Source organism: Augochlora pura, chromosome 7 (genome assembly GCF_028453695.1).
Source record: "Augochlora pura isolate Apur16 chromosome 7, APUR_v2.2.1, whole genome shotgun sequence".
Taxonomy (NCBI): Eukaryota; Metazoa; Arthropoda; class Insecta; order Hymenoptera; family Halictidae; genus Augochlora; species Augochlora pura.
In genome coordinates, this window is record NC_135778.1 from 26,365,180 (window position 1) to 26,381,898 (window position 16,719).

The following is a 16,719-nucleotide window of genomic DNA, read 5'->3' on the forward strand; positions in this document are numbered from 1 at the left end:
TCTCTCACTCTCTCTCACTCTCTCTCACTCTCTCTCACTCTCTCTCACTCTCTCTCTCTCTCTCTAAAGAGAGTGGCAGTTGATGTGTAAAAAAGCCAGGAAAAAGAATATTGTCAGTTCTTGTGTCGTAGAAATCTTGCGGAATTGTTTCTACATTGCCGTCACGATTATCGTTGCTAATATTATAATTAATAATTCACTGTAATTCTAAACCAAAATAGAGGATGACTTCGGCGCTTTTGTTTCTTCGATTTTATTCGTGTAATTTTTAGTCAACCCTTCTCGGAAGACCATTGTCTCTGTCAACAAATTTCTCCACACTGCGGTGTCTGTACTCGACATGTTTCTTATCAGCAGATGCTTCTTTGCAACATTGTAGTCCGGTCGAGATGGTATTCTCCAACCTTTGGCATCCTGCTATTATTCAATCAATTATTACAGCTATTCCTCTCAAGATGTCCCTCGGTTTGGAAACGATAATGGACAACTAGGGAAGAGAAGATGCGATTTTTCGAGTCTTCCGGATAGTTTGTATAATTTTTGATAATCTTGGTATCGATATTTTGCAATCTCGATAATTCCCAAGTTGGCCACTTTCGTTTGCAAGCTGAGGGACACTGTGAGATAAATTCCCGTATTCATGGATGGTTGTAGAAATTAGTTAACTAGCTGATAGGCTATCATTGGCTAGACCTTTTTACCCCGTGGTTGCAAAGTTGATCCACAATTCAATCATAATTGTTGAGGGATTATTTGGAAAAGATATAAATAACTATATTTAACCCCTTGCACTATAATAACAAGTCAGACTCGTAATAAAGTCCTCATGCAAGACCTACTAAATATGAATATTATTCATTTCTTCTACATCGAAATAAAAATAAATGCTTCTGTTATTAAAGTATAGAAACAAAGATAAATAAAAACAATACAGGGAACAGAAATTGTCTGGTCCTATTAGGAAAATTGTTAAGTACGAATAAGTGGTAATCGTTACAGCATGAAAGGAATGATAGCGCAAGGGGTTAAAGAAAGACAGAAAAGTGTGGTGGAAGAAATATAACACTGTGAACAAAAAGTAAGGTGAATTTGTTTATAAAATGTAAATTCTTTATTTATTCTTTTTTTATTTTTTTTTCCTAGGTTGGTAGGACTGTCTATAACATTTGCCAAGCGTCTGTTTGTCAAAAGGTTTAATTATCTCCGAGTTACTCGTGTTTCTGTAAACAACCAAAAATCATCACGATAATGCACCATGTCATACCGCATTGGTTCTTCGCGACTTTTTTGCCAAAAACTCGACTCGTATCGTTCCGCAACCACCGTATTCGCCTGATTTGGCTCCGTGCGACTTCTGGCTATTCAGTAAACTCAAAAGACCAATGCGGGGACGCCGTTTTGACACGATTGAGGAGATAAAAACCGAATCGAAGAAGTTCTCGAAGGCTATACCGGAAAGAGACTATTCCGACTGTTTCGAGGACTGGAGAAAGTCTTGGCAAAAATGCGTTTTATCGGGCGGGGATTACTTTGAAGGGGATGAAATTGATTTGTAAGAATAAATAAAGAATTTACAATTTATAAACAAATTTACCTTACTTTTTGTTCACAGTAGTAAGTATCTCGATAGGCGCATGATACGGAGTGTATACAGAAGGACTAGACAGCTAGGCGACAGTACACGTTTTGGCGTCTAGCATACTTACAGGTATACCTGAACCCTAATAAAATATTCATACTCTAAATGCGGAGGTTTTCACAGCACACCTTAAACAATAATGTTCGTTATAGCGACGTCGGTTTCGGTATTATGCAGCCGAAAATATTTCCACTGTTTGCTCAAATATGACAGCAGGTAATTCAAGTCATCGACATCCGAAATCGCTGGAGAACGAAACGTTGATAATATCTCAATTAAGGCGGATTAAAAAAACGATCGACGGATAACCGATGCGGCTACGAATAATCAGAAATTGAATTTCTTTTTGCCGAGTGACAGACCAATCAAAACCGAAGACAATATTTGCACAATTTCGAAAAGCAATTAAAACGTCGGCGAGGCCGTTGTCGGATTGCAGCGGATGAAAATTAATCTATTACGCCTTAGTTAATTATATTCTATCCAAGTGGAGTCCGTCCGAATTCAACAGGGTGATGGACGAGCCCGAATCTCGAGGTATAATGGTGCGCAGTGAATTTTACTCACCGTAGTGTATCGGCATTCCGTTCAATATTGTTGACGCCGTTGTCGCGTCCTGCGTTCGAAATGCAATATAATGGTAACAGAAGATCACAGACCAGCGTTCTTACCGTCGTTACAAAGCTGAGACTTAAGTCTACAAATCCACGTTATCTTGAACCACGAACAAAATTTCGTTGAGCTTGTAACAATACTAGAACACAAAATAGTGGCAATCGTAACCGTTCTAGCTTTCCCGCCAGTTTCCTAGAGCACAGGTAGATTAAAAAGTATATAACGTATAGCACTCGAAAGGGAAAATTTCAGTCTTTAAAATGAACTAAGCATCGCGTTTTTTTAATTGATTCATTTTTTTGTATTTTGATTGGCGGAACCAATCAGAACTATACTGGCCTATGAAGATCTAATCAACCATGTAGAAGTCTAACGAAATTGATAAGAATTTACGCAGACTGTGGAAGTTTATGCGCTTCCACAAGATTATTCACTTTATCTAGTGAATATGCGAAGTGTATGCAAGAATATGGAAATTGTAAATATGCAACTATGTAGATACAGAAAGTATTTAATGCTGCACAAATTATTCTAACAATGCCTATTTATGTTACACACGTTTTGCATATTTTGACATTAAAAACAAGTTATACTATTTTACATTTTATAGAAATACAATGTTTATACACGTTTGCAACTGTATTAAATTCTATGAACTATACAATCTATCAGCTCTAAACTTTTCTCGAATATTAAAGTAATGAATTCCATTTTACATTTTACAATCTCTTCAAGTGTTTCATTGTTGGTATTGTACTATACACACTACTGCTATAAATTAGAATATTTCGTGTGTAATTTAACTGACAATAAACTGCAATATTTTTTTTATATATTTTCAGTTAAAAGTTAATGCTGTTTGCCAGAAAAAGATGTGTTCAAATGCAATAAGCTGACCTTTGAACAGCAACACGATGTAACTGGAGCGCATTTCAATTTACTCCAATTGCATCTTGCAACATCATCTGGATGTTCCATCGCCGGTCTTTCCATTTCAAACTGTTTACATTGTTTCTTTACCACGAATACTATGTTACCAGAAGTCAAGCAACTTCATTCTCGATTCACGAATTTCAGCAAATTCAGACTATATCCAAGCTAATTCGTCAAGAAATTATGCACGCGTATCTAATAAGCAGAAGTACTTTACTTTTTTAGTTCACTCTTCTGACATCTGCATTCGCATAAACTTCCACAGTCTAACAATCAGTTAGAACTTCTTGTAAAGTAAAATGCCCCAAGCAAGGACCAATTTCCGTCATAGTTAAATCGAAAGTAACCAAAAGTAGCAGCGACCTTGCTTGAAGTTGTATCACCAGTGTTAGAAATAGCTGATCGCATGCACAGTTTATGTCTATATGCTGCATACACAGGTGTACAAGGCAACAGGCGCGCGCACCTAAGATGTTCCTAACCGAAAAAGGCGGTCTGCAGATTACTTACTCAATAATAATCTCTGTTTTATATCCGACCGTACCTGACACAGTCTACTTCAATTGTATCCAATATAATTATGACGATTTAAGGTGAATTAAGTTAATTTAAAAAAATACTACGACGTAGAGTCTGTCAGACTTGAAATTCCTAAAGCCCTCTTTAGTCAGTAGCCATTTAGAGGTTGACTTCGTTAGACTAAACTGGAACTAAGTTGACTCTTGGTTGCTGTAAATTCTTCCAAATTGTCCCATATACAATATTGTTAATTAACCGTGCACCGAATAATCTCGCGTAAGTTTGTCGGAGAAGTCGCAACGTTACTGTCTTTATCCCTGGTGGCAATCCGGCTGCGAAAATAAGGACGTGTCTTTAAGTATTGAACCTCCGTGCGGGACCCACCAGGGTTTCTTTGATCAGCGTAAGAGGGGCCGCTTCTCTTTAAACGGGTTCGCGAAAGAAAGGGGCGGCGTTTGTCTTCAATTTGTCCTCGTTGCATAGTCATTGCTTCCGACCGAGATTCCTCCGCGGCAACTTCTTTCTGTTGCGCGGCGTGATACGGGCCGGAAACGGAAAGAAGACAAACACTGGTCGCCCAGACTGGATGATTAATTTCCCCGAGCGCGGAAGGAGCCCATCTGGAAGCCGGCCGGCTGCATATTTTATGCACGCGTTAACTCTCCCACACGGTGAACTTAATTTCCAGCGGATTCCATTATGCTTTTCGTTTATTAGCCCTGTCTTATTAGAGCCGGGGACAGGGCCCTTTGGGAGATTTCGCCGTTGATAATCTACCTACTGCGGTCAATTATTCATCGTCATCCGCGCGTCTTTCCGTCCCGTGTGAAGCAGAGGGTGCCTATCCCGCATGTATTGTCGCTTGTCGTTGCGAACGTTAGTTCTTTATTGTAGAAATCTTATCAGATAATATTTACTGTACGAACACGACTGTCATCGTTAATAATAACATCAACAGGTCACTGTAACTCCTAGACGAGATCGAGGGTTCCGCATCTTCCGTATCTTCATCTTCTCCTTCATCTATGATCGTGTAATTTTTGGTTATCTCGTCCCAGAATGCCATTCTCTCTGCCAGCAGATTTTTGCCCACCGTGATGTCTGTACTCGATTCGTTTCCTATCTGCAGATGTTGCTTCGCGACTTTGTAGTCCGGCCAAGGTGTTATCGTCCAAGCTTTTGGCACCCTGCGATTGTTCGATCAATTATTACAGCGATTCCTATCACGATGCCCCTCGGTTTTGGGAACGATAACGAGCAACTCGAGAATAGGAGACACGATTATTCGAGCCTTCCAACTCGTTTTTATAATTCTTGATAATCTTGGTTATTCTGTAATCTCGACGATTCCCAAGTTGGTCATTTTCGTTTGCAAGCTGAGAGACGCTGTGAGACAAATTCCTGTATTCGTGAATGTTTATAGAATTAATTCAACTAGCTGGCAGGCAATCGTTGGATAGACGTTTTTACCCTGTTGCTGCGAAGCTGGACCAAAATTCAGTCATAATGTTCGTTATAGTGACGTCTGACGTGGTAGTATTCAGTCCAAAATTCTTGTACTTTTTGGTGAGGATCGGTAACAAGTAGTTCAAGTCGTCCCCGTGCGAGACACCTGCGGAACACAGCGTTGGCAATAACAACTGAATTAAAGCGGAATGAAAAATGAGCAACGGATGAGCGATGCGGCCACGTGTTATCAGGAATTGAATTTCTTCACGTCGAGGGACACGTCGGCGACGGTCCAATCAAACCGAAGACAATATTTACACAATTTCGAAAACTAATTAAAACGTCGACGGGTAGCGTTATTGGAACGCGGCGGACGAAAATCAATCTATTAAGCCTTAATTAATTATATTCTATCCGAGTGGAATCCGTCCGAATTGAACGGGGTGATGGACGAGCCCGAATCTCGAAGTATAATAGTGCGCAATCAATTTTACTCACCGTAGCGTAGCGGCTTCCCGCTTACGAAGGTGTCGCTGTACGTGCCCTGGTACGCGAAGTAATAAAAGAACGTGCTCGATTTCATGACGGTAGACTGATGTTTCAGAAGCGCAGTAATCGGGTGGAATACTAAAGAGTCGCCTACAAGCTGCGCAGGATTATCGGTGCGATTAAAAATTTGAACGATTCTGGATGGGATAGAAGTCACCTACGTTGGTCAGATTTCGAAGATCTATGCCGGTGTCGTTCGTCGGGAAGTAATAATTTCTTACGGCACTGCTGAATTTGTGGATATCGGTTACCACGTAGTTATATTCCGTCAAGAGCACCATTTGTGCATCGGACTTCTCCGCCAGCTCCTTTATCAGGTTTTCCGTATACGTCACATCTATAGATTTTATTCGAATCAAATTACTCAGTCATCTAGAACCTTTGATTAGTGCGAATTTCAAGCGATCATTTACATATCGTTTTTACAAGGCCTTCGTCCTTGGTCATCCCGATTATAGAAGGTATGTCTCTGAACTGTCTTTTCTTGATAACGGTCAACGGATGCACGGTTACCACGGCGTCTTCCGATTCTTCTTCAATGACATACTCGAAGGGACAGCAGGGCATCTCGATCCATACCATCTGTCATTGAAAAGTAATTATCGATCGGGCCGGTAAATATTGCAAGGAGCTTCTGAAAAATATTAGAGCCTTACGAAATTCGTCAGGGTGTTGATGATAGCTTTTTGATCAAGGGACCGCAAGCAGCCTACTATCTCTTCGTCGCGTTTGAAAGTGTCCTCGGACTGATGAAAATCGAGATCTTCTCCAATTCGGATTTCCTCGGTGCTGTTATCCGCGCCGAGCGGCAGACAGCCTAGCCATTTAGCTAACTTCAGCGAATGGTTTCGTATCGTGTACTGCGGGAGCTGATTCCATGCCGTATACACGGATCCGCTCATCATAATCATCCTGTGGAACAGTCCCTCCGTCTTTTTGTTGAGCGACAACAAGTGAGTCAAGACGGCGCCTGCACTGTGACCCCATAACGTCACGGACTTAGGGTCGCCGTAGAAGACCTCGATGTTCTCCTGCACCCATCGCAGCGCCACCACTATGTCCTTCAACCCGTAGTTCCCTGGAGCGACTCTGTTCTCCGTGGAGAAGAATCCTGGGGAAAGCGCGGAGTCAATCTGGGCCGAAGCAATTGTTTCGAAACGAGTTACCCATTATGCTCAGGCGATAATTCAGCGTGACCAGAACGATGTCCTGGTCCATCAAGTATTCGGGGGACTGCTCGGTGCTGTTGTTGCTTCCCATCAAATACTTTCCGCCGTGCACGTACACGAGGACAGGAAGCTTCTTCTTTGTCCGCTGTTTCTCTGAAAGCTAACAGAATATGTACCTGGTTCATGTGTGTCTTCAAACAGAACGCACGAAAAGCGTCATTGCTTTTTTTTCTTTTTTTTTTTTTATTTCAAATTGACAGTTTCGAGGCTGAATCCGCGTAGGTTAACACGTGGGAATTGTGGACTGTCGACGTCACCGTGACCGTTTTAATCCAATTTAATTGCACCGGTATGCTGACCTTAGCATGTAATTTAGCCGGTATCTCTTTTCACAATATTTCCGCCTCGAATAGAACTCTGCGCGCGAACGTCGTAAAATCGTGCTGCTGTTCGAAAATAATTGATAACGAGGACCAACAAAAGGGAACGTTTGTTGCGATATGCAGAAACTACAAAGTATTGAAACGCTCATTTCAAGCTGCATTATAATCGATACTTACTATGGGTACGAAAATGTTTAAGTATAAACAGTCCTCGCTGCCTATGGGTCTCTTTTCGCCCGACAGCTGAACGCACATGTTACCGTCCTTTATGGCGTCGAAGGTGGTGTTCCATTTGCGACTCCACGGTTTTGGACTCTGGAAAAACGTGCACTCGTTACTGTAGCAACATTTCCACCTGATTGTCCGCGTTCGACTTCGCCACTTCGATTCTAGTACTTTATCTGAGGAACGTTTCTTTTCAACAGTATTGCGCGCATTGTCTTCGGTCGGTCACGTGATTAAGTAGCAAACAAGAATTAAGTCTGGCACAATTCCAGTGGCTGTGCGGACGATAAACTGTGCTATTTCCATGCATGTATAATAGACCGCGGCGATAGACGGAATCGGATCGGCTGCGCAGCCGTAAAATTCTGCGTCTGTTAACAGTTCGTACTTCACGGGACCATTAATCATGGGCGAATAAAAATGACCTCAAATGTCGGGCTCTTATCGGATTACAAAAAACTGTCGATCACAAGCTCGCCTGCTAGTCATACGATCGAGCATTCTGATTGAAATCCACGTTTTACACCATTAATATTCAGCCGCTTCTCATCGTTCTCCAGCATTAATCATTGTATCAAGGAATATTAAATCTCGTGAAACCAGTTGATCGTTCAACATCGCTGACACCGTTGTCGAGTCTTGCGTTTAAAATGCAATAAAATAGCAACGGAAGATCGTAAACCAGGTTTCTTGGCGTTGTTACAAAGCTGATGGTTAAGTGCAAACATCCACGTTACCTTAAACCACGAACAAAATTTTGTAGAGCTTGTAACAATACTGGAACTCAAAATAGTGGCAATCGTAACCGTTCTAGCTTTCCCGCCAATTTCCTAGAGCACGGGTAGATTAAAGAGTATATAACGTATAGCACTTGACAGGGAAAATTTCAGTCTTTAAAATGAAGTACGCCTTGTGTTTGTCAAATTTTGTCGACAAGGTGACGGCAGCCTAAAGATTAACAGTCGTCCTAGTCTGAAAAGTTAAATTCGATTTCGCGGTGACCACGTTAAGTTCGTTTAAATAAATCGTTCAAAAGGAAACGTTGCAGGAAGGGTCGCGTCCCAGCGGAAGTGATAAGGGTGTTAATCCGACGGACAACAAGCCAGAGACACCACCGTGACCATCCCTCGGCAAAAAAGGAGCACCAGAATTCGTCCCCGGACGCCGCGTGTGGACGGAATGCTGAAATATGAATCAGTGTTTCGGAAAGTTACCCGGAACCTGAGGTCCCCGATGGGTGGCTCGGCGTAGGGGATGCCCAAGTAGTGCGCGGCCAGCCTGCCCCTCGTGCTCCGGCTCCATAGACCCCGGATCGTACCGAACTTCGTGAGCACTTTGGTCGTCTGCGCGCCGAAATCGTTGGCCGCCGCCAAATACAGGACCGCCATAATCAGCCATAGTCCGTGGCCGGGCTTCCTGGATTGTTTGTCGGGCATCGTACAGCAGCTACCGATCATACCTGCTGCGAAAGTCCGAACGCACTGCACCAGCGAACTGCGCGCAACCAGATCGCGCTGTCTAATTGCATAACATCAACGCCCGGCGATGCATCCCAACTGGCGCGTCAAAAAAATTCATCTGACGCGTTAGCCAAGTTTGCGTCGCCGAACTGCCGCCGTACCCGACACATTTTCCTTCTTACTTTTACGTTGCTGATATTGGTGACGTGAATTTGCATATTCGACTGAGCAATGGTTCTAGTGGGCCCATTAAAGGAAACAGATAAGATTGTTCGACCCTGAGACTGCAAAAAAACAACTCAAATTCTGTAATTCTATACTATTATTAATTCTGTATTCTATACTAAATGTATACTAATCGTGGCCTTAGACTTGCAGAGCATTTGGACTGGATCGGTTCCAAATAGTGTCTAACACTATTAGATCCGACCTAAAGAAACCTATGAGGTCCTATACATATTTTATGAGGCCTATAAAGACCTAACTAGATCTGTACAAACCTAATCTACACTATGGTCTGATTTTTGTCACGATTAGACTTGACACGTTTACGCAGGCGTGACCCACCGGTGGGTCACACTTGACTATTTTTTTTATTATTATTTGGAGATAAGAAAGTCCCGCCTCACGCGAACGGACGTATATAGAATTTCGCCCCGGCGTGAACGTGTTAAACTAAGTATAACCTTGTTTGGGCACATGCGAGCGGAGCTAGGCGCAACTTATCACACATTAACGATCGTACATTTTATCTACAAAAACGTTAACGTGTGTATCTATGCAAAGAAACCACAGATGATTAGAATGAGCATCATATATTATTATTATATAAGGCGTTCGGACCTTGCCGATGGAATCGTGAGAGTATCGTGTCTGAAAGTGGCGCGGTAATTGAATTAAACAGAAAGTTAGGCCGCTGGTACTTGGCATGCGGCAAATTTCTGAAGTTAAACTGCTAATCCACCGACTTAATTCCCCGTTATCAAACTCGTATCCGAAGAGGCACGGGTGAAGGGTGCTCGCAACCTCGGTTCTGTCCAATGAAGCTAACTGATAAACACGAGAACTACTTCAGCCACCGAATCTGCTGGCAACCACCGACGCAATTAGCGTATCAACAAACCGGTATATTATTGAGCTCCCTCTATCGAAAGTTTGAACAACCTCAACGATTTAATGCCAGTTAGGTTAATTTGGAGAAATGCTATGGAGTAGAGCCTATCAGACTTTAATCTCCTGAAACCGTCCACAGTCGGGAGCCATTTAAAGCCTGGCTTCGTTAGACGCGAGTAAACTGGAACTAAGTTGGTTGCAGTAAATTCTTCCAAATTGTCCCTTGGGGGAATTTACTATGGTCGGACCAAACTGAGCGTGGACCAAGTTAGATCACAATTAGTTGCTCGTGATAAGGTTAGCTCTGCATTATTTTGACTCTGCGTTGGGTACAAAGTAGCTGCGCTAGATGAGGGCTCGGAATTAACCAACACGGAGCATGAAGATCGCGAGAGCTACGCCTCTCGGCTACCCTCGCGCCTCTTGCTCCCCGGTGATCGTCTATATGCTGCGTACACAGGTGTACAAAGCAATAGGCAGGCGCACTTGAGGTGCTCCAAGCCGAAAGAAGCGATCACGAGGAGTGAGACACGCGTCGGGAGCCAGAAGGCGTAGCCCACTCGATCCTCATGATGCATGCCGGTTAATTCCGAGCCCTGCTCTAAATTAATTTTCTGTTTGGATTTGGAGATTACCTACTTAAGAATAATCTCTGTTTTATAATGCTACCGTGCATAACACAGTCTACTTTAGTTGGATCCAATATGACTATGATGACTTAATGTGAATTAAGTTTATTTGAAGAAATGTTATAGCGTAAAGCCTATCAGACTTTAAATCTCTAAGACAGTCCACAGTTAGGTAGCATTTAGAGCTCATTAGTCGTGACTAAACAAAAACGAAAGTGGCTTTTAGTTACAGTAAATTCTTCCAAATTGTCTGTTGGGGGAATTTAGTTAGAATTTAGCTAAAATTTAGGTCAGAATTAGTTGATTAAAATAAGGTTAGAATAAAATTAGAATAATTTCTATTGGATGAAAACTAATTAAATCAAATTTATAGAAAATCAATTCAGTCTTCAAACATATAGAATAACAAAAATTCGACACTGTCGAACGACTATCTAAACAAATGCAAATTTATTTGCATAAACGTCGGAATAGATAATAATTTGCCCGAAGAAAATTTTAGTCTAACAGAGGTCTTTCTCTATAAACAGATAGTACAATCTAGGATAAATAATGGATTATTGAAATAAGTGGATTTATCTATAACGAATAATAAATTATTCCGGAGAAATATTCGACCGAAAGGAATTGCATTCGAATTACCTTAGATAAATATTTACGCGAAACAATCCGAGTAATGCTTCACTCGGATCAAGTTCTGGGTTCAGTTAACACGTTCGTCGCCCACTATTAGACACTACAAATCCCCACATAATTAAAGCAATTTAATTAATTGAAATAAAACTAAAGAGTTCACATTTATCATAGGGGACGACATTAGAACTCTTTCGCATTCGAGAAATCATAGTCGAATTCATTTCGCTCGAATATATTGCAATGAAAATAAATTTTCCAAATTGGTCCGAAATTAGTGTCACCCAGACATGGGTGACGCGGCGACGAACGTGTTAATCAGGATTAAGTCAGAGTTAGCTTCGTGAATCAAGGCCGAGCCCGAGTTAGGTCTAGGATACTTTGTCGGGACTCCGATAAACCAGCCGAGCAATCGGTGTCTAGCCGAAGGAGTCTTCAACGACGTTTTCCGTGGGTGAAGCCGCATCCGGCGGCCGTGGATTCCGACAATTTCCTGACAAGGGCTCCCCCTGGGAATTTCCGGTCGGTTTCCACGCGGAATCTCCGCGGCGGCTTCGCCCGTTACGCGCCGTTTATCTCCTCGTCATTAGTTATGCCGGGTTGCCCCCTACGCCCCACCGCGGCCGCAAAAATAGGCAGCCGTCGCAGTCGCAGGTGAAGCCGTGTGTCTCGTGTTTGCTCCTAGATGCGTCGCCTAACATCGCCTAGCGTCGCCTAACGTCGTCTGCTTCACCCTTGCCATACTTACACACGATTCCCATGCGTCAGGGACACGGAGGGGTTGCCATGATCGCCCGAAGACGCCTGCTGCCTCGGCACCCCTCGCGATGGCTAGGGTTCTTTGTATTTTATTGGCACAGTTAGCGGAGGCCGTGCGGCTGGGGACGTCGGCGCGAAATTTAAACCGCTGCGTCATGCTATTTTAACTGTTGCTTGGGAATTCGGGATGATTAGGGGGGGGGGGGGGCGATACTACGGCATGGGGAATTTTGAAGGCCGCGGCTGTTTCATGGTTGACGTGGAACGCTCCCGGTATGAACGGCTCCGCCTCGCTTCTTACCGGCGCGCCGCGGAAGAAAGTAATTATAGCGTACTGGTGTTCGGTCGTTAACTTGGAATGCGGTTTTGCGCCGGGTTCTTGCTGTTCCGTGCTTATTAGCGCCCGAATTGGCAAACTTCGCGGATAAAGGGCTCGCCGGAGATCGTTTCCGGCCCGAGCGTATTCTAATTCGGTTTTTACCTGTTCGCCAGGTGATGGCTGCGAACGAAAGACTCCTTACGGCTGGCCATTCCCGCGGAAATCGACTGCCGGCAACATTTTTCAAATTAAATTTTGAACATGTGCAATTCTCTTGAACCACTTTGCAAACAATTCCTTGCGATGATCATTGTCTTTTTCTGAATATTTATCGGATTCGAAAAACCGCGATCAATTCTTTGCGATATCGTGCATCGTAATTGCAATGGAAATGTCAGTTTTAAAACTTGGTTGTTCGAATTATTTCAGCTTCGGTGATCATTATTGGGCTATGGCCCATTGCGGTACGTGGCTAAATAAATTGATATTCATTCGCTACGCGTACGCCCCCGACAAAATTTGTTTAAACCTCGGAATGGTTGATTTTTTCGACGAAAATGTAACAGAGTCTGTTTTACATTTCTACAACGGAAATAAATTGGTAAGGATATTGTTACATCATGTTCGACTTATTACAATTGTCACAAGAGAAAAGACATTTTCGACTAATATAACTTTCGTACAATTAAACTAATTTTTATTATTTATAAAGACTCGCTGCCGAGTCCAAGTACACTCGACTGACGCGCGACTTTAATTATCTCGAAATCGAAGCCTCGCACATGATTTTATCATTCTCGATTTTCTTTTTATACCCAGCCATAGAATCTACTGACCCAACTGATACCATGGATCACGGGACATGCTATATACATCCTTTATACTGTTTCAAAAATCTATTCTTCCCCAGTCTTACCTGGTAATCGCGCGCTGCAAGTATTCCTTTTTTTTCCACCGCATGCGACTCGTGACCTTGAATAATCTTCAGGCTGTAACGTCGCCTAGAGCCACTCCAGAGCCTGCAGGCATTATACAATGTAGAAAAGTGATTAATTTTAAGTGGAGACTGTTGAGACGCGACTGTTAGGAGCCCGTAGATCCCGCGTGCGAATAAAAGTGCAGTAAAGCGTCAATGAAGCTAGTGCCTGGCCCGGCTGTGTGAATGTCTCCTCGCTGGTACTAAAGGCGAACTCCGCTGCATCGGATTACGGGTCTATTTGTCGCGGGGAACTAATTGCAGCGCGGTCGCAGCCATGCATCACGGCGACAACAGCCGTCCAGAAGTGCGGCCGAGATCGCGTGAATTACTGGCAGACGGATTGCTTTATCACTTTTAACGACACCGCTCTCGTTCGTCGGGGACGCGCCACCTTCGTCCTCTCTGCGCTGGAGGATTCGCTTTTCAATCGTTATCTCGACTAATAGTGACCGGCTCGATTCGACTTTAGAAAGAAAGATGGGGAAATAGTGGAACAGAGTAACGGAGAAAGTCGAGAGGAAATTGTAGTATGCGCGAGACACGGGTAATGAATAAGATAAGATAGGGGGAGCAATTGGTAAACATAAGTTACTAACTATGCGCACTATAATGTATGAATTATGTTAATAATACAAGGTCTGCTTCGAGGCGATAAGCCAGCCTGGAAGCGAAGCAGCTGCAATTTCTTCTAATAGAAATTTCTATTTTGTTTGCAGGTAGATCGATTGTTTCAAACGTTTTCAACGGAAAAGAATTAGGGTGTAATTGCGAAAAGAATTAATATTTCTAATGTGGAATCCTATCATAATTTTTATAATCCTAATTTTTAAATCCTATTATAATATAATTATTACTATACATAATATGTATAATTATATATACAATTATAATAACATTATAATATTATATTATATTACAAAGGTTATCACGATTTCTTGAACATCAAAATATTAGGAGGTAATGTGTAAAACATAGTGACGTCCTTCATTACCTGGACAAAAATTTGCTTGAGAGGAAAAGAACATGAATCGTAATATGTTTAACATTGAATTAAACAAAGTTGTCCTGACATATTTTTTATAACAGTAAATATAACAGAGATGTTTCAATGTGCAGAATAGAATAAAACACCCTGTTTCTAAATACAAGGCCAAGAATTGTTGGGACTCAACTTAGACTAATTTAATCCTTATTAAACTTGAACTAAAAACTGTGATTAAACTCAAATTAAATTTAATCGCGATTAATCATGAACTAAATTTAAACCTCATGAGTCATGCACTAACTTCAACCCTTATTAAACTTGTGCCAAGCTCAAGGATTATTAATCTTGCAGTAACTTCAACCCTTATCAAACTTGTGCCAAACTTAAGGATTATTAATCTTTCATTAACTTTAAGTCTTATTAACCCCTTGCACTACAATAACGAGTCAGACTCGTGGTGAAGATTTTATGCAAGCTCTACTAAATATAAATATTATTAATTTCTCATACTTCGACGTAAAAATAAATTCATCTGTTGTCAAAATATAGAAACGGGGGTAAATAAAGACAATACAGCAAACAAAAATTGTCTGATCCTATTAGGAAAATTGTTAGGTACGAATAAATGCTGATCGTCATAGCATGAAAGGAGCGATAGTGCAAGGGGTTAACTTAAATTCTACTTAAACCACGACTATTTTTAATTATAATTAAAATCAGGCTATACTAAATCCTTGCTACGTTGGCCTTAACTTTAATCAAAACAATACCTGTACCAACATCGATCAAAATTAAGACTGGATTAACCGTAATCATGAATTGATCCCAGGATTACCTTTAATCACGATTATCTCTAGACTAACTTTGCTTACAAGTAATCTACCTTTAATAAGAATCAAAGTGCTTGATGTAAAGACGTTCGACAGGTAATATTTCATGGAAAATAATCGTGGCAGTTAATAAATCGCGAGAACACTAAAATTACCTTGTCCTGATTATTTTCCGTTTTGTTTCAGGTGAGCATGCTTGCGCGGTGTGGGGCGCACGTAGCGGATTTGTTTGTGGACATGCAAGGCCGCCGATTATACAGTATCACGGTACGAAAATCAAAATTGCCCTCCTCTTGGCGGGATTACCGATGTCGAACGTTATCCTCGTGGATCGAGGCTCCACCCTCTAACCTGGACGGGTCCCGGCGTTCTCTGGACGCATTAGAGCATTCAGGGGTGAAATATCAGAGACGCAACGGTGAATAATACATAGGGAAGCTCCGTCGAGGAAAAATAGGTTCCGTGTCCCCGATTCACCTCACGCTTATCGCAGTCGAAACTTTCAGAGTAAATATACATGTAACGAGTATACGTATGCGAGTCGCCGTGTATATACGTGCCCACTGTGTGCTCAAGACTTCGAGCAGAATTCCCCCACCGTTGGCTCCAGTTAATATTGAACGTAAATTCCTTATCGGAACCCGGTAAATTGTTATTTCACGGTGATTGTTGTTTATACGCTGCGGCCGACATGCTTCCTTTTCAGCTGTTCTATTTTTCATAATCTCTTTCTACGTCTGGACATACGTACATGTCTACACAATTGTCTAATTGCTATTGCTATTTCAAAAGATATCTTGAATCATTAATCATTATTATCACGACTTTTGTATTTACTTTTTTCTAGATAATTTTGTATTTAATATTTCTTTATTTTGCTTTGGTAATTTTGCCATACTAGCCATCACTTTTCATAATTTCGTCTGTTTATATATTCTTCCATGTATTCAGCTTCTACGATGTTACCGAATATACACAGGGTGGAACATTTAAATCGACCTAATCAAATATCTTCAAAATCATTGACGCTACTAAAAATTCTTCCAAACAAAGTTCGTTCTTTCTCTTTTGCAGCCAAATTTCTAGTACACTTCGCGGCCAGCATTTTGTCAGAAGATATAATATAATAATAAATATTTTCAAATTCCCGGTGAACGGTGGCCCGGCTCCGCGCGATACGACTGTTTTATACCCGGTGGCACGGGGTCACCGTCCGTGTATTATTTATTCGCGCAAGTAATTGCAACGCGAAGGCACCGCATGCTCGCGTATGCGCCGGCAACCGGAAGCAGAGCGCTGCCATAATAGGCAGCGCGGAAAGAAAGGTGGCAGGGGGCTGGCCGGCCGGTTCATTTAACCCGCGCAGCGATTTCTCTATGACCGACTGGCCACGAGGGTGTAGTAACCGCGCTAATGAAGTATTTACTATTCTATTACTGCGCGCCGCGAATCCGCCTTCCTCGATCGCTCGGCGGTCTCCTCTCCTCTCTCTCTCTCTCTCTCTCTCTCTCTCTCTCTCTCTCTCTCTCTC

At 42.1% G+C, this 16,719-nt stretch overlaps 2 protein-coding genes across 2 annotated transcripts in view; one reads left to right on the forward strand and one right to left on the reverse strand.

The window, feature by feature from the left end:
• The window catches only part of Heph (polypyrimidine tract-binding protein 1 heph), a 504,094-nt gene that overhangs the window by 61,913 nt on the left and 425,462 nt on the right, over positions 1-16,719 (forward strand). The gene's annotated exons all lie outside the window — the stretch shown is intronic.
• On the reverse strand, positions 2,396-9,092 carry LOC144473026 (venom carboxylesterase-6). Its single transcript, XM_078186560.1, has 9 exons — positions 8,696-9,092; positions 7,434-7,571; positions 6,871-7,033; positions 6,361-6,815; positions 6,118-6,286; positions 5,866-6,041; positions 5,654-5,801; positions 5,177-5,318; positions 2,396-4,893 (listed from the first exon to the last, which is right to left on the reverse strand). The coding sequence occupies exons 1-9, from the start codon at positions 8,936-8,938 to the stop codon at positions 4,620-4,622; spliced, it is 1,908 nt and encodes a 635-aa protein (XP_078042686.1). The 5' UTR covers positions 8,939-9,092; the 3' UTR covers positions 2,396-4,619.